At 36.1% G+C, this 18,172-nt stretch overlaps 2 protein-coding genes across 2 annotated transcripts; one reads left to right on the top strand and one right to left on the bottom strand.

Annotated features, from left to right (window-relative positions):
* Nucleotides 1-281: 281 nt before the first annotated feature.
* On the bottom strand, nucleotides 282-1,698 carry LOC141250222 (uncharacterized). The gene is given in 3 exon segments (XM_073669889.1): nucleotides 282-1,066; nucleotides 1,069-1,344; nucleotides 1,347-1,698. Coding segments are annotated over 3 exon segments (1,413 nt in total).
* Nucleotides 1,699-2,014: 316 nt separating this feature from the next.
* Nucleotides 2,015-12,072, top strand: LOC141250221 (uncharacterized). Its single transcript, XM_073669888.1, has 23 exons — nucleotides 2,015-2,131; nucleotides 2,339-2,401; nucleotides 3,359-3,414; nucleotides 3,526-3,597; nucleotides 3,731-3,836; nucleotides 3,966-4,016; nucleotides 4,483-4,578; nucleotides 4,900-4,959; nucleotides 5,057-5,170; nucleotides 5,407-5,493; nucleotides 5,753-5,856; nucleotides 5,942-6,037; nucleotides 7,137-7,257; nucleotides 7,339-7,419; nucleotides 7,819-7,950; nucleotides 8,036-8,263; nucleotides 8,343-8,486; nucleotides 8,566-8,850; nucleotides 8,937-9,016; nucleotides 9,103-9,190; nucleotides 9,360-9,449; nucleotides 10,921-11,054; nucleotides 11,952-12,072. The coding sequence occupies exons 1-23, from the start codon at nucleotides 2,015-2,017 to the stop codon at nucleotides 12,070-12,072; spliced, it is 2,526 nt and encodes an 841-aa protein (XP_073525989.1).
* The last annotated feature ends 6,100 nt before the right edge of the window (nucleotides 12,073-18,172 follow it).

Raw genomic sequence — 18,172 nt, 5'->3', positions numbered from 1 at the left:
GCAACCTCTACATTCAAGGAGACTTCTGATAAATTAATCATATATTGAACTAATTCAATCACTTAAAAGAAATAGCAAATTCTCTCCTCTCCTTTCATTGCCACAATCCATTCTTTTCTAGCACACCCTGAATGATCTAGACACAACAAAACAGAAGAAAGATACACAAATCTCATTGCTATTTGCTATGGAGTATAAGCAATTCATAGTCTCTATGTTTATTTGAATTTTATAAATAATATATCAGGCATTAAAAAAAGAAAACACACCTCTAAACATGATTAGCAGGAAGAACTTTCATGGCTCCAGCCAGAAACTCTGGGCAACTTCCTCAGTTTCATATCTTCTCTCAATCTCCCAACCTCTGCCCACATATTCCTGCTTGCATAAATATTCGATAATACAACATAAGCTCCATCATTACCAGGTTCAAGCTCAACTAAATGCTCAGCAACCCACTTTCCCATCTCTATATTACTATATTTCTCACAAGCACCCATTAAACAGCCCCAAATCGCCACATTTGGCGCCATTGGCATACTTTGAACCATCGTTCTTGCTTCTTCAAGCAAACCTACACGACCAAGAAGATCCACCATGCATCCATAGTGCTTTGTTTGTGGTTTTATTCCATAAACATCAGTCATTAAGTTGAAGTAGTGCTTACCTTGTTCTACTAATCCTCCATGAACACAAGCAGACAGAACACCGAGAAAAGTTACATGATTTGGTGCCACTTTAGTGTCAATCATATGATCGAAGTATTCGATTGCTTCTTCTACAAATCCTTGTGTGGAGTAGCCTACAATCATTGATGTCCATGAAGATACGTTTCTGTTAGCCATCTCAGAGAAGACCTTATGAGCTAAGTCCATCCTTCCACATTTAGCATACATATCTGTAAGAGAATTCATCATCAACATATCCTGTTTTGTACTGTTCTTGACCTGAAGAACACATTTGTGTAGTTGAAGGGCTAGATTCAAGTCACCTAATTTCCCACAACCCAGCATTACACTCAACATCATCACATCATCTGGTTTAAACCCTGCTCTCATCATCTCATAAACATCTCCACTGCATCGTTTGCACAGCCAACTCGAGAAAGCCCCCCAATCAGCGCGTTCCAGGAACCCAACTTTCTGTCAGGGTTTTCATCGAACAGCTTCCGTGCACTCTCAACGTCTCCTGATTTGACGTACATATTGATGAAACCGCTTTCACAAAACTCATCTAGCTCAATCCCGCGACGAACTGCAACGGCGTGGAACTGGCGCCCTGTTTGGATGGAATAGATTTGAGTGGCCGCCTTCAGAGTGATGGGAAGCGTGTAGCGATCCGCGCGAATCCAGCTTGTAGCATATCAAGGTAACCTTGGACTGCATCGTGAAAAGCAGAAAGTCTAGTGTAGGATCTGATTAGGTTGTTCCAGTGACGTGTATGGTCCTGACATTCAAGGAAGTTTGTTTTGATGAAATGGGAATGAGTTCTAGTGATTTGGTCTAAGCTCGTGAAATTTGGAGATTGAGTCTGAGCATTCGGAGTTGTTATAGTTTCCAGGAAAGGATTGACAGAAACGGATGCAACATCATCGTCAATACTCCGAATTCGGGAGGTGATCGTAGAGAACATACAGCAGGAGGTAGCAGAGATAGAAGGATTCCGTTTTAAATGTTCTACGAAATGTCTTAGAGGCATTGATCACAGACATGCTAAAGGAGATTGATCATTTGCATAAACAACTACAACGTACAACCAATGGAGATGGAGCTGTTCATCAATCTGAGCTCTAAAAAGACGAAGTTAGTTGAATTGGGGGAAGCTCAAATATCAGATGTGTATACTCCGAAATAAATATATTAATGTAAATATAAATATAAATCTCATTGCGAGTTGAGAGGGGTCCGTACACAGTTTCAGTAGAAGTCTTCGTTCCCCGTCGTCGCCTTCACAAAACTCTCCGCCAAAACCCTGTGATCTTCCCATCTAAATCTCCGAGTCTATCTGTTCAACAATGGCGGTCTCAGAGACCGCCAAAGGATCGTCTCTGAGGGACGCATTTGGGAATGTTTTCGCCTTCTTCATCCTCATCTTGATTGGAGTTCTCGCATTCTCGATCCGGCTCTTTTCCGTGAGTCTTCTCGCTGCAAGATATCTTTATCCCAATCTAGTAGATCTGATCGTCTTTTAGGTTTAGATATCAGTTTGGCATCGTACTCGTTCGATTTACGGATACAGCTGAATATGTATTTGTCTGTGATATTTTAGTGGTAGTCGGATTTCTCACTGGCTACTGAATCCTGGATATCCTAACTTCTACGTGATTATGTGATTGCAGGTCATCAAATACGAGAGTGTCATCCATGAGTTTGATCCTTACTTCAATTATCGAGTTACTCAGGTTACAATTTCGCTCTTGATTGCTTTTCGTTTACTCTTTTGCGAACTTGGCCTGGTATCTTGTCTGAACTCACAACAAAATTCTAATCGATTTGTGATGAAAGAGGTCTGTTTGGTTAGTGGTTAATATGTACATGATATGAAGCTAGCTTAGTAGTGCCATTAGTGTGAGCATGGGCAGAGGAGGCTTTGTCTCTTCAGTTTGAAAATTACCACCAGAGAGTATATGTTTGAGTGAATTGTTTTCAGGAATTTTGAAAAGAAATTGATGGCTTTGAGAGGCAGCATATAGACTCTATTTTCTCATTCAATTGTCTTCTCTCATTTGTAGCTTCAATATTGAGTTTCAGACTTTCAGCATTCCTGTTTTCAGTTGCGCGGAATAACTCAGGTTGATTTTATAAAAAAAACTCAATGGAAATTAGGGAATCTTATTACTGCATTTTGAATTTCTCAGGGAAGTATTAGTTCTCATCCCTCGAATTTGAACTTTGACATTGTAGTCCTTATCCCTAGAATTTTGAACTTAGAATTAAGTTTGCCTTTTAAGTTTTCAGTTACTGTTATCTTTTCCCTTTACTTCAACGCTTATATATCTTACATCACAGTTCGTAAGTGCTTATTAGTTATTACTATAGTTCTTTTTTTCATATGAACTTTTTAATGAGTGTTTTCTTACCACTGGCTAAATTACTTGGTCAGATGATAATATTGCATATGCATCTCTAGTTTATGACTTCTTATCTCTATTTCTTCTTATGTGATGTCATATTTTATAGTTTAGCATTGATTTGTTTTTCATCTGTTCCACAATTATGAAGATATCTTTGAAACAATCATTAATCATTAAATCCCTCGCAGAAACTGGCCAATATTTGTAATCATTCATACCTCAAAACTGCTTTCTACAAAATTATAAGCCACAAAGAGGATTCATATCATTAGTATTTGATTGCAGTTCTTGACGAAGAATGGAATATATGACTTCTGGAACTGGTTTGACGACAGGACCTGGTAAATGTTATTTGTGAACTGGAGTAACATATCATATCTGTAATAGAGAATTGCTTATTTATTGTGATTTTTTTTTCTTACTAATGCAATTTCTATATTTCACGTGTCAAGGTACCCACTAGGCCGTGTGATTGGTGGAACTGTGTATCCTGGATTAACATTAACAGCAGGAACCATTTGGAAGTAAGTATTTAATTGCAGTGCATTTCTGACTTTTTCTTGATGTGTTGAACTTACATGGTTTCGCTTATTTTTTATTCAAAGATATAATGATTCCCACAGTATGATTGATTCTACGAATTTATGCTGGTTACAGGGTTCTCAATTCCCTGAACATTCCTTTGTCTGTGGAAACTGTTTGTGTGTTTACTGCTCCAATCTTTTCTGCTTTTGCTGCTTGGGCTACCTACCTTCTTACAAAGGTTGATTTTCTGATTCCTTTTGTCTTTTTCTGCACTTAAACTTTCTCCTGTCAGAAAATGAAACAACAGGACAGGCTATTGATTTCTTTCTGTTGAATATTTGTTTATATGAACTATGTTTTACTGTAGGAAGTGAAGGGTACAGGTGCAGGCCTGACAGCAGCAGCTCTTTTAGCTATGGTAATTATGCAACTAATAATATACAAAATTTCTGTTGGATTCTACAATAAACTCAACTGTTTTGGCACACCCTTTCATCTATTGTTTTAAAAGTACAAGTTAGCTTGTTGTCTTTTAGGTAAATATTTTTGTAAGAAATCAGACTTGTAAATCTCCTAAACACATACACAAATAGATAGTATGAAATAAGTGACTAAAGCAATAATTCCTATTGTCGTTGAGTTTCTTATTTTATTTTCTTCGGTACTGTAGAAGTTGACATTTTCCCATAAGGGTTTCTAATGATCAAGGTTAAAGACATAATCATATGAACTTTTGCAATAATTATATATACTTGATTTGATTTTTGTTACAAAATCATGAATGGTTCAGACTGCACTGCATCTCTTTGTTTACTGCTGACAATCATTTTTTTCTTCTTCTTGACAAAATAAACTAGTTTAAAAGGCTACTACTCTATTTGCAGGTCCCATCTTATATTTCTAGATCTGTGGCTGGAAGCTATGATAATGAAGCTGTAGCAATATTTGCCTTGATCTTCACATTTTATCTATATGTAAAGGTGCGTTATATTGTATCTTGGCACTTGCACTAAATTAGTAAATTAAGGTGAGATAAAGTTCCTCTTGTTTCTCTAATCTAGTAATGTACTAATGATCCTTCTTTTTAGCCTTTGAAATTGACTGTTACATAATGGATAGGGCCGTTGTTTTTGCTATCTGTCGTTTACTCTGGATCAATAATCTGAAATTATGTCACACTGTCTAAGCATCAACTGTTTGCTTCTTTTTGTGAAAATTATATATGTACTAGCAGCAGCTCTTTCTCTTTACTCTCTATATTTGTATCAAACTTATATTATAACACTTTCTTCCAAGTGCAGACATTAAACACGGGATCTCTATTTTACGCCACTTTGAATGCTGTAGCATACTTCTACATGGTATGTTTATGTTCAGTTTCTCCATGTTTGTTTCGTTTTAGCCAATTAAATTATTATTTATTTGTTTATATGCATGTAATATATTTTTTTATTCTAGGTATGCTCTTGGGGAGGGTATACCTTCATTATTAATCTTATTCCCATGCATGTGCTCCTCTGCATTGTAACCGGTCGGTATTCATCTCGGCTCTACATTGCATATGCTCCTTTTGTGAGTATCTGAACTCTTATATTTTAACTTTTTGATGTGTTTTTAATTAGTACTTGATGATGCAAGCACTTCTTTCATATAAAATCTTGTTATTTTGTCATTATACAATACATTATGTCGGCCCAATATTGTCTGTACACCTTCCTGGGTTTGTGGAAAGCTTTACACTTTCATCCCTTTTCTGGATTTGTTGTTGCTGCAATAACTGTTATCTGAAATTAGGTTCAACATTGTAGGTTGTTCTCGGTACACTGTTAGCAGCATTGGTTCCAGTTGTTGGATTTAATGCAGTAATGACATCTGAACATTTTGGATCATTTTTGGTAAGTGTTGATTACCTTTATGTCAATCCTATTGTAGCTCAATGAGCAATTTTTTCATTGCATCATATTTGAAGAATTTATTTTACCTTGTGATTTGGCACATCCTAACTGCATATAACCAATTGAAGCAAGCGATACAGATTCGTTAAAAGACTCTACCTACTGGTTTTTAGTTACATTTTGTATTTGTTTCTGCATTTATTTTGTGATTGTAACTTACTGAGTTCTTAACAGAGTTATTGTTAACTTTTTTACACAGGTGTTTATTATTCTGCATGTGGTTGCTCTGGTGTATTACATTAAGGGTATTCTTTCTCCGAAAATGTTCAAAGTTGCTGTTAGTGTTGTACTTTCTCTTGGCCTGTAAGATGTCATTACCTTCTTCTTACTTTTACGACACAGTTTTTTACAATCCAGCTGTATATTTATAATATATTTGTTAAGACAGGATTGTATTGGCAGCTGTGGTGGTTGCACTTGCAATGCTAGTAGCTTCTAGCCCGACTATGGGCTGGAGCGGAAGAAGTCTGAGTCTTCTTGATCCGTATGTGATATTATTCCAGCACGTATAGTATATCTGTTTAATAGTAATTCTATCTTGATTCAGTAATTTATGTTAAGAGTCAGTATTAGCAAACATACCGAAGTATTGCTATTAAATTCGAAGTTCGTACCAATAGTAAGATAAGTAGTTAGCACTAGGAGTCTGTTAAGTTAGAACTAGTGGGTTATTGCTGATTATGCTAGTCCCAATTCAATATTTAAGCTCTTACTAATTCTGTTTGTAATCATCGTTGAAAGAATTAATAGAAAAGAACACAAATTTTCTGGTTTTCCAGTGGTTTCCTTAGGATAGGATAAGTGATGTCTATCAGTATGTTGCTACTTCTGCTTTTTTTTATTGCAATTGTACTCTTCTTGCGGCCATTCTCAATAAGGGAAGTAGATTTTGTGTTCTTATCGCGGTTTAGTTGATGTATCTAATGGCATTATTAACTATAATTAAATCTTAATTATGGTCAGATCCGGTCTCTCTGTTACAAAATTAAGTATCAATAAATCTTATTCCTGTCACTCCATTTGTCTTGTCTCTTCTTGTACTCTTCCTTTACCTTCTCAAGCATTTTATGCTCCAGCTGTTTCAATTTTATCTTTCATTTGTAACTGATTTAAGCGTAGTTGTTTAATCACCATCATTTTTTATTGGCCCACTCCATGAGCCAACATTCAATCGAAATATCTCAAGATTCTTTTGCAATCTTATATTTATTTGTTAGAATTTGGTGGTGAAACCTGCTGTCGACCATTTTTATTTGGATGCTGTCAAATGAAACTGCATTTCTATCGGAATATATAATATATGGTTCTATATCAAAAAGAAATATGCGGCCGATGAAACAAGACTGTATAGATCAAGACCTACTTCACCATCTTCTTTGTAGCTACTCTTCCTTTTCTTACTCTATATAGCTTCCTGAACATCGTTTATAATTCTTGTCATAACCTATTCAAATATATGAATATATCAGTATGCTTTGCATTATTCTTTATTTTTGGGTATGTTGAACTCTTTGTGAAGCTTTAAATGTTTATGTCATTAACAAAATTATCCATTTGACTATTTTCTTGGTTTCATGTGATAGAACGTATGCAAGCAAGTATATACCTATCATTGCTAGTGTCAGTGAACATCAACCACCTACTTGGCCATCATACTTTATGGACATTAATGTATTGGCATTCTTGGTTCCTGCTGGAATAATTGTAAGTTTACCCTTTCTCTTAAAAGCTCTTACGATTTTGACCGAGAATATGTCTTTCCTCATCTTTTACTATCTCTTGCAGGCATGTTTTTTGCCACTGACTGATGCAAGCTCTTTTGTGATCCTCTACATTGTAACATCAGCGTACTTTTCAGGGGTTATGGTGAGGAGATCTGTGATACAAACCCAGATTATCTAAACTATTACTTTATTCGATTTGTATTTCCTGATTAATTGTTAGTTATTAGGCATTTTCCCACTTTCTTCATGTTGCTTTCCTTTATCTAGGTTATCATTATTATTTTGTTTTAGGCGTTAGTTATGCTTCACACCCTTATAAAAGGAGGATTAACTCTGAAGTTATGAAATGGAGATTCTCCACCAAATTCCTGATTGTTAGATGACATTAATGGTTCCTTAAGGCTAGTTATGTGGTTTCAGAGGATGACACTTAGTGTATCTCTTATTTTGATACATCACCAAACCTAATTAGAAAGGTAGTTATTAGCTATTTAATTTTAATTTTTAATCTTCTCATCTCTCTTCATGGACTCGCTTTCAGGTTAGGCTTATGCTTGTATTTGCACCGGCAGCTTGCGTTATGTCTGGAATCGCCATTTCTGATGCCTTTGATGTTCTTACACGATCTTTCAAGTTTCAGATACTTGGAGCATCTGAAACTTCCGACAATGATGTGAGATAGTTTTTTTTCACTCATTATATTTGAAGAGTAAAAAACATCATACTGAGACTAAATGATTTTGTGTTTGATTGCAAAGGCTGCGGAGGCCAGCATTCAGACACATAATGATGTAGCTAAGACTGAAAGTAATGAAGATCTGGTCAAGGAACGTCCGTCAAAGAAGAACCGAAAAAAGGATAAAGAGAAGGAATCCATTGAGAAGCCTAAGTTGAAGACTAGAGTGGCGAAAAGACTACTTGTTTTACCATTAGAGGCGTCCATTCTTGCTCTATTGACCGTCCTTACATTGTGTGGTTTCTATGTGGTATGCAAACTGTTCTCTGTTCTCTGTACTTGGTTGTCTAATTTCGTTGGTGATTAGGTTCATGTAAGTCTATGTGCAGGTTCATTGTGTGTGGGCAGCAGCAGAAGCTTACTCCGCCCCTTCAATTGTTTTGACCTCTCACTCTCACGACGGTATGCATGTTTTTGATGACTTCCGAGAGGCTTACGCTTGGTTAAGTCACAACACCGAGGTTGATGATAAGGTCTGTTTCCTATAAAAGAATCTTTTACTATCTATTCACAGAATCTTATAGCAGAACATTGCAAAACACTTGATGACAGGTGGCGTCTTGGTGGGATTACGGTTACCAGACGACTGCGATGGCTAATCGCACTGTCATTGTTGATAACAACACGTGGAATAATACTCACATCGCCACTGTTGGGACTGCCATGTCATCTCCAGAGAAGGCGGCTTGGGAAATCTTCAACTCCTTGGATGTTAAATATGTGCTTGTTGTATTCGGAGGTCTTGTTGGTTACCCAAGTGATGACATCAATAAATTCCTGTGGATGGTTCGTATTGGAGGCGGCGAATTTCCTCACATCAAAGAGCCTGATTATCTGGTATTTACCAAACCATGGTAATTTCCTTGATCGATTCATGTATGTCAAGTTTGACCTAATGTATCTTTACCTTTGGCGTTTAAAAGAGAGATGGACAGTACCGGATTGACTCTCAGGCGACTCCAATAATGTTGAACAGCCTAATGTACAAGCTCTGTTATTACAGGTACAGCGGACTCACTTGGATTTATGTTAGCATTATAAAGCAATTATACTCTACTTAAAATAAACTAATTGAATTGTTGGGTGTAGATTTGTAGAGACAGATGGTAAAGGCTATGACAGAGTGAGACGTACTGAGATTGGAAGAAACATTTCAAGCCTTACACATTTTGAAGAGGTTAGTTTGTCACTAAGTCTAATGTTAAATATCGTTATTATATGAAGGATTAAGATCAGGTAAAAACGTATCTTAGGTTCACGGAATTAATCTTCTAGGTTCACATATAAGATAGTAAAGTTCATAGTCAAAGTCTGTTCATGCCTAACTTCAAGTTTAATGTATGCAGGTGTTCACTTCGCACCATTGGATGGTGAGGCTATACAAATTAAAGCCTCAAAAGAATAGAATCCGAGGGAGAGTGAAGAAGCTAAAACAAGTGAGCTTACATTTTTTACATGTTCATTTTTATAGGTTCGTTTGTTCCTAATTTTTGGTTTCTTGTGTATTGACAGAAGTCAAGCTCAAAACAAAGCGGAACGAGGAAGCAGAATCCTTGGCAGTAGTTTCTTCTTGCTATGCTATGATTGTTAACAATTAGGTGATTCTGCTCAGATAGTGTAGCTTTGATACCCCATCGACAATTTTGTATCCAAAACTGCATTATAGATTTTGGACGATAGATTTCTCATTTCTTGTTAATTGCAATAGAGTATACTTTTTGTACGCATAGTGATTAAGTGACTTCGTAATCTCTATATCATTCTTAATAACGTGTATGCAAAGTTGACGGGTGACGTATGGTAATGGTTTCTAACTCTGCTGCAAACGGTTGCGGTTAAATATGTGATCAATCCTACTACTATAAAATAAGCTTAGTTTTATATTATTATTTTATTTTTTCCGTCTATTTTTTATTTTTTTATTTTCTTTTTTAATATCTTATTTTATATTATTATTTCACTCTCTCCGTCCATTTTTTATCTAAATAAAAAGTGGGGATTACAATAATAATATAAAAACTACTATTACAGAAAGTGAGAAGATAAAAATGGTATATCGGAAAAGGAAAGTGGAAAGATAAAAAAGGGACAGAGAAAATAAAATAATAATATGTTAATCTTCATTCAATATCAAATTATTATTCTTTCTCTTTATTTCTTTCCTCTACAATTATTACTCTTCACTTTTCTCTTAAAACCCGTGTATTCGGTAAAAAAAAAGGAGGAAGAGAGTACTTCAATCAATTGGTCCAGCAACTAAGAATCAATTAAGATACATGCTTTCAGGTTGTAATCTAAATTATTTATTAGACAAACACAACTCACATTATAAACTACATAATGATTACAGTTCTCTCTACAGTTACAGATAGTTGAGTAACTGCTAATTCTTGGTTAATTGAAACTAGGTTAATGCAGGGAAACACCAAACTACAAAATGCTATGTGCTACCTTACACCATAAAAACCTTATTTAAAAAGTGGTCAACATATCAACCCTCAGAACTATTTAAAAAGTAATTAATTTATCAATCCTTGGAACCAAATAGTTCGTTTATGCCACTTTTAAGACCTTAAATGACATAAGAATCTAAAGGGAAAAAAAATCCTAAAGTACTCTAATGCAGGAAGAAGAAAAAAAGAAAAAAAGTTGAAAGAGTTTTTTTATGAAGATAGTATACTCAGTTTTTCACAATCTTAAAGTATTTCAGGTCATTTACTTTGTTAGTTACCTATGAAGATTGGCGAAGTGTCTTTTTTTTAAAACTAATAGTGTCGCGAGCTTGATACAAGCTACCCTTTCAAAATTTTGGTAAGAATTTTTGAACGTTTTTTATATGCAACAAATCTTGTGTATAAGACCTATGTGATAGACCAAACATGAGGTAGCTTCGTTTTTGTTTTGCAGGTCCCTACTCATGTCCAAAATCTTTTCTCCATTTATGAAGTACAGAGTTATCCACAGAGAGACATAAAGGTTGAAGAAAATAAGAGCCTCAAGATGATGTTTTCATATTCTCAATACGATCCTTTGTTATACATGTACTATACCTAGAAACTGTGCTCAACCGAGAGAGCTTATAGCCCTATATAAGTTCTACCATCACGAGTTAGGGAGCTATATATCCAAGTAAATGTTCAAGTGTACACTACAAACTTACAGAATTAGTGTTACTAATATTTTATAATGACATGATTTTACAACAAGAAAAATAACTAAATTGTATCATAATATCCGACTAATAAAATAAATGATACAAGCCCGCGTGCGAAGCCCTAGTACGATCCAAATTGGAGAAAGCAACTCAGTGGGAAACGATAGAACAATGAATTCGTATTGATCCACCGCTTTGGTTGAGTTCTATATATTAAATTTGATTGAATAGTTTGATAAATTAAGAATAATTTAATAAAATTTGGTCAGTTTTCAGTTACATCAATTTTAATGATGAAAAATATGTACTTATATTTATGGTTTAGCTGATAATGTTATAAGTATTTCTTTTTGAAAAGTATACTTTTTTTTATATTTTCGAACTTGATCAATCAACTCGTTCTCTTTCCTATTTTGATGGGACGTTGGATTTTTTACATGGACCCTTTGTGTTATATGACAATTTTACTTTTTCGGCATGGTGAAGTGTGTCATGAACTATCATGGTTCACCATAAAATATCATTAGTGTTTAAATAGGGTGGATTAGGGTTTATTTGAAATAATTAATGTAATTTTATACTTTATTAGTGTTTTATATGTTTATCTGAGTGTTGTTACACTAAGACAGTACATAAATAATTGTTTTACTTGAGCTTAGGATTGATTAGGCTTTAAATGTAGTTGATTAGGGTTAATTAATGTTAGTTTGATCTTGCTCAGACTAATCGCTTCTTTGTTTTGATGATGATAACGCTTCATTTGATATATCTTGTGTTTTTTAAGCTTACCCAGGAGTAACTTAAGAAGCCAAGAGAGTCGCTTTGTCCAAGCGAACAAGCTAGAGATTAGCTTTGAGCCTTGCGAAGATAGCAGATATTGCAAAGATAATCTCAATCAACTCTAAGTTGAAGAATCACAATTCAAGAGTGAAGATGTGAAGAACAGTTCAAGGCCAAGGACTAGCGAAGAGACGAGAGAGTCGTTGCCGGTTAGTGTATCCAGTGCTTCAACGATGAAGAAATAAAGTGAAGGGAATCTGCCCAGGCGGCTTAGGCTACACCAACGTGTAGAGTATTCGTGTCAAATGATGAGAAAGGCGTGAAGCTCAGGATAGGCAAATGTGTTTCTACCTATGGAGAGTGAGGAGCGTGGATCGCCAGCATGGACGAATTGAAGCGGAGTGGTGTGGAAGCGGATCACTAGCGTGGCAGAGTTTGTTACAAGTTTGTTGCTCAAGAAAAAGGAGAAATCTGTGGAGGAGCTCCTGGAGAATAGTCACACGGATTGCCAAGGTGGCAATCTTCTTTATCACAATATTGTATAGAGTTTTCTAACTTGGAGAAGAAGTTGACGATTTCTATAAATAGTTAATAGTTGTATGCATTCGCACGAGCTTGGGAAACCTCGAGAGGGAGAGAAAGTCTAGCTAGCACAAACACAACAGGATCAGGAAACCCTGGGAGTTAATACGTTGAGTGTCTTGGAGGGATGCAATAGGACTGAAAGATGGGAGGTTAGTAAGGTTGAGTGTTTGGGGCATAGTTGGTGATCTCTGACGGAGCTAGTGTCGTCTATACAACTTCAGAGCAACAATCATTATAAGTGAGTTGAACGTGAGTGTAGTGAGTGGAGAGTTATAAGGCCTTGTAATTTTTTGTTCATTATATTCAATATATTGGTGAGTTTCATCCCGTGCATGTATTATTGCCAAGGGTTCTCACCTTACGAAGTCTCTCTGTGCATATTAAGCTGGATCTTTCATCTAACAATCTAAGATTCATATTGTGGCTTTTCCCTTGCTATTCCGCATTTATAGCATACTCGCTTTCTAGCGTGTTGTGCTTACTTAAGGGAAAAAGACTCGCTTAAAAGTCTTTTTAACTTCTGCATATCTTAAACACTAAAGCTAGTCAATCGAGCTACTCTTCTCTAAGAGCTAGTCGATTCAAAGCTACTCTATAAAGGTTTTCAACAAGCGAATCACTCATATCTATACTCGCTTTGTTAAGAGCTAGTCTTCGGATACTAGTTTTATAGCTTTTGTACATTGATTATAGAGTAAGTGTAGCATTCACACATATATCTTGTTACACTCGCTTTTTATCTCGATCCTACCCCTCGTCAAATCCACAATTACAATGGAATATGGTTATTTCACTTCATGATTGCAATTTTTCTTTGATTAGTATTTATATGCCTATTTAAGTATATGCACTAGATGACATAAATTTATCATCTTATGTGAGGTTAGGTTTGATCACACTTCAAAGGTGGTTTACTAGGTTTGATTCGTTAAATATAATATTCTTTGTGTATTTTACGTCAATGAACAAGTAAACACAAGAATATATCGATTTTGTAAACTTTATATCGACTTTTGCATAACAACTGATGAGAAAGGGACATTGTGTAGACATTATCGAGTTTCGTGGGTTGTAAGAAAAATGAACGTGGTGATTTTTTTTTGGATTGACGGCCAACAAAGGGAATCCTCCTTAACCAGGAGGCAATCCCGCATTATCATAATTGATAATGCTTACAAACTTAAAAAGGAAACCAAGGAGAAAAGGCTGCGAAACCCACAGACAAGTACATTATGAGCGTTTAGAAAATACACACTACTAGAAAACAACTTTTTAGCGACCCTCTCTAAATATCTAGAATAGCGATGGTTTCACGACGGATAGGGCAATCGTGAATACTGCGAAAAAACATAGAACCGCAGGATTAGCGCCGGATTTCCGTCGCTAAGGTTGGCGGCAAAATGGCCGCTTAAATCCATCGCTAATCTATCGCTAAATTAGGCGGTTAAAAGATCCGCCTAATTTTTAGAAGGGATTAGCGACGGATTACCAAATCCATCGCTAATCCTTGAATTTTTTTTCCACATTTAGAGACGGACCTTGTGTAGCCCGTCACTAAAATATTGCGACGGATTAGAGACGGAAGTTTCCGTCTATAATCCGTCTTCTTATTTTTAATGTCGACCCGCGTCCTCCCTGCCCTAAAATCACCTTCCACCCCTCCGAATTCGTTCTCTCGCTGCACCTCTCCCCGGTTTTCTTTCCTCTCTCGCCGCACCTCCCTCTCCGCCGCACCTTTGTTTTCCGGCCACCTCGTCTCCTTCCCGGCCACATCTTCGCTTCTCTTCTCCTCTGGGAGGAGTTTGAGGTCTCCTTCCCGGCCACCTCCAGCCACCTCCAACCACCTCCGGCCACCTTCGGCTTCCCTTCCTCCACTGGCGCCGCCAACTTCAGATTGAGGTTAGTTTATTTATTTTTTTGTTTTATTTTAATTTATTTTGCTCTAATTTAATTTGTTATATTTTGTTTAATATGATATAATAAAAACAAGAATCAAGATTTCTGTGAATATTTTGAGAATTATGATATAATGAATATTTAGAAATATATAGGCTAGTATATAAGATATTTGAAGATATTTTGTGAATATATATAATTGTTAGAAAATTTTGAAATATTTAATTTTTTTATAATTTTTGTGAATATAGGATTTTTGTGAGTATATAGTATTGTTGGAAATAAAATATGATATATTGAAAATGAGAATTAGGATTGTTAGATAGGGTTTATTAAAATATTGGATTGTTAGAATATATAGGATTTTTAGATAGGCTTGTATCTAGGATATTTTAAATTTTTTGTGAATATATAGGATTGTTAGAAATTATTGAAATATTAAAATTATTAAAATTCTTGTGAATATTGTATTTTTGTGAATATATATGATTGTTAAAATAAAATATGATATCTTGAAAATGAGAATTAAGATTGTTAGATAGGATTTTATTAAAATATTAGATATTTAAAAATATATAGGCTTGTATATAGGATATTTTAAAACTTTTGTGAATATATAGGATTGTTAGAAATTATTGAAATATTAAAAATTCTTGTGGATATTGCACTGTTAGATAGGATTTTATGGAAACTAGTTAAAAGAAAATGTTACCACTCAGTTTCTGTAAAAAAAATAAACAGCCTAATAACCCCAAAAGCCCAGCCCAAATAATTGACCACTATTCATTCTCGGATAGTGACTTTTAGTAGTAAATAGATAAGGGATTATATAGAATTGTATATATGTTTTTTTAAATATTTTGTGAATATATATATGATTGTTAGAAATGATTGAAAATTAAAATTCCTGTGGATATTGGATTATTGAAATATTAAGTTGTTAATTATGTTTGGAATTATCCATTTTAATATATATGTTTGAAGTTATGAGAAGGCAAGGCGGTACGGGTGATCCCACTCGAGCGGGTCACGGGTGCATCCGGGGTCGAGGCCGAGACCAAGGACGGGGTAAACCGTCCTTGGGTGTCCCCGAGGTTGAGTCGGTCCAGGATAGCCCAACAGAGGGCGACCATGTCGTACCCATTGAGCCCCGAGAGTAGCTGGATGCCCATGACAGAGTACAATGTTATCCAGACCCCAGCGGGTCAATGTTGCATGACTTTGGACGAGTCTTCCGTTCTATGCGGGAGATCTTCCGAAAGTGCTTTTCTCTGAACGATAGGGCCTGGCGGTTTCTTACTCCTGAGGAGACCGATTATTATTGGCAGGAATTTAAGGTAATTATTCATCTATTTTTATTTTTAAGATTACACTGGTGTACAAATGCAAATTGAAACATGTTTTTTATGTTTGTAGAAAGAATACTTTTGGGCCGAGAGGGAAAACAGCGAGCCTACATTAAGAATGTATTCATGAGGCATGCAATCAACAGTACAAGGACGTCATTCACAAAATGAAGATGTCGAATGTGTGACATGACTCTTTGAGTGAGGAGATTTGGGCCGTCTGGAAGGCCTTCTGGGATTCAGAGGAGCAAAAGAAGAAGTTCAGAACGACTCATTCCAATCGGATGAGCCAACCTGCAGATGAAGGCACTGGCATAGTGTGACATACAGAGGGGCCCGTTCATTCATCAAGCATTTCGACAACATGGTTTGATTTTTAATTTTATTTTGTTCATATAATGATATCTTTTAATTTTCTGGCAAACTAATATTTTGTATTGTTTTTTGTTATTCTCGATAGCTCGGTCGCAAACCGAGCGCCACTGAGCTATACACTCGTACACACACTTCGAGGAAGGACAAGGAAAAGAGTGTCCTGGTGGACACAAGGGCTCGGTAGATAATGTTAATTTGTAAACTAATAATATGTTATGCGTTTTTAGTACCTAACTAATATGTTTTTCAATATTATTGTAGGATGCGATAGCCCAGAAGCTTGTCGTTGCGTCCCAGCCGCCGACTGGAGAGGGTGATTGCTCGAGAAGAGCTGGAATGGACGAGACGCAGCTGTTTCTGGAAATTGAGGGCGTAATCAAGAAGCATTGAGTATACAGACTCTATTCAGCGACCAATGCGTATATCGATGTAGCTCACAACAGGGTGAATCGAGCCAGCTCTTCTCGGCCCATTTCATCTTCACAAGTTAACAAAGAGGAGGTTCAGGTCGTGTTCAAGAAATGCAAGTGCAAGCGCAAGTGCAACATATGCAACTGCAAATGCAGGTGCAAATGCATGCGCAAATGGCCGAGTTAATCCATGCTGAGGTGGCCAAGTTGATGCCAACCCTTCCTCCAGAGTATCGCCCACCACCAGGAAACGACGACGATGCGTATAGTTTTTACATGTTTTACTTCCAAAACATTTATGATCTGTACGAACTATGTTTGTAATGATTTGTATGTTTGTTTAAAATGACAATGTCGGTTTTTATTAATGTTAATTTTGGATTTTGCTTTGAATATCGTGTTCGGGTAAAATTTTAATTCAAAATGCAAATTGGCATGATTTGAAAGTCGATAAATGATTTTTCATAATTATAAAGCGACATATTTGTGATGGAATAACGACGAGGCTGAAACGGATTTGTGACCGAATAATGATGGTGTGGCGAGATTTTGCGATGGATTAGCGATGGATTGCCGTCTCCAACCCGTCGCCATTTTCTCACCATTTAGTTGGAGACTTTTGGCTTTGGAGAAGGATTTCCGTCGCTAAATCCGTCGCCAAAGTGTCGTCCCCTTTGTCTCACCGGAATCGTGCTTTGTGACGGACGCATCGCAAATTCCGTTGCCAAATCATCCGTCATTAAATACATTTTGCGAGGAAGTTTGTCAGGACGAGCGGTTTCTGTCGGAAATCAGTCGCAAACATAATCTAGCGACGGATTTCACTTGATTAGCGATGGAAAATTCCGCCGCTAATCTAGTGTATTCTAGTAGTGACAATAAATAATCTATATCTATCTTCTCTAAGTCTTTTGAAGCTAGTATATCTACCGCTCCATTATACTCCAAGGTACTTGCCAAATGTTACGTATTGCATTTATGACTATTAAATTACGACAATTATTTTGGACACAATTTTTTTTACTTTTTAACTCAGCGAACAAACCGCCGGTTTCTACCACGTAACAACCACCGTTTCCACGCTGGCATTAACCACCGGTTCCAGGCTGGCATAAATCGCTGATTCCTGGCAGCTATGTACTGCTGGTTTCTGGCACCTGCTAACCCTCAGTTCTCTGTATATGCCAATTGGCATACGATAAATCACTTTTGATTAGTTTTTTACAAAATATAACACATGTAGTCTTTTTAATTATATTTTGACAAAAAATAATATGTTTTACTAGCCTATAGCATTATTAAGATACATAACTATTTGATTTTGCTTACTGTGGCCTATAACCATTTTTCAATTCATTAAGGTGGATGTTGTTATATGAGGTTGTGAAATGAAGATCATAGTTAAAATAAAGCAACAACAAATATAACTAAAACGAGCAAATCCAACACTTGAAACCAACAAAGTTCTTCATACTTAATGTCAATGACGGCTAAAACATAAACCAAATCCAAAACATAAACATATACTCCCTCCGTCCCCAAATTATACACACATTTGAGATTTATTTCGGTTTTTAAGGAAAATTGGAGAGTAATGATTGTAGAAGAAAGAG

The sequence above is a fragment of the Phyllobates terribilis genome, unplaced genomic scaffold (assembly GCF_046119375.1).
Source record: "Phyllobates terribilis strain yellow unplaced genomic scaffold, ASM4611937v1 Scaffold_5440__1_contigs__length_51660, whole genome shotgun sequence".
In the NCBI taxonomy this organism is placed as follows: domain Eukaryota; kingdom Metazoa; phylum Chordata; class Amphibia; order Anura; family Dendrobatidae; genus Phyllobates; species Phyllobates terribilis.
This window is presented reverse-complemented; position numbering and strand designations above follow the sequence as displayed.

Bases quoted from the DNA above. Each gene is read 5' to 3' on its own strand.
- LOC141250221 (XM_073669888.1), top strand. From the start codon at position 2,015: ATGGCGGTCTCAGAGACCGCCAAAGGATCGTCTCTGAGGGACGCATTT. The intron at 4,960-5,056 runs GTATGTTTATGT...TTTTTATTCTAG, and splicing joins CTGTAGCATACTTCTACATG to GTATGCTCTTGGGGAGGGTA. The intron at 8,851-8,936 runs GTATTTACCAAA...GGCGTTTAAAAG, and splicing joins TCAAAGAGCCTGATTATCTG to AGAGATGGACAGTACCGGAT.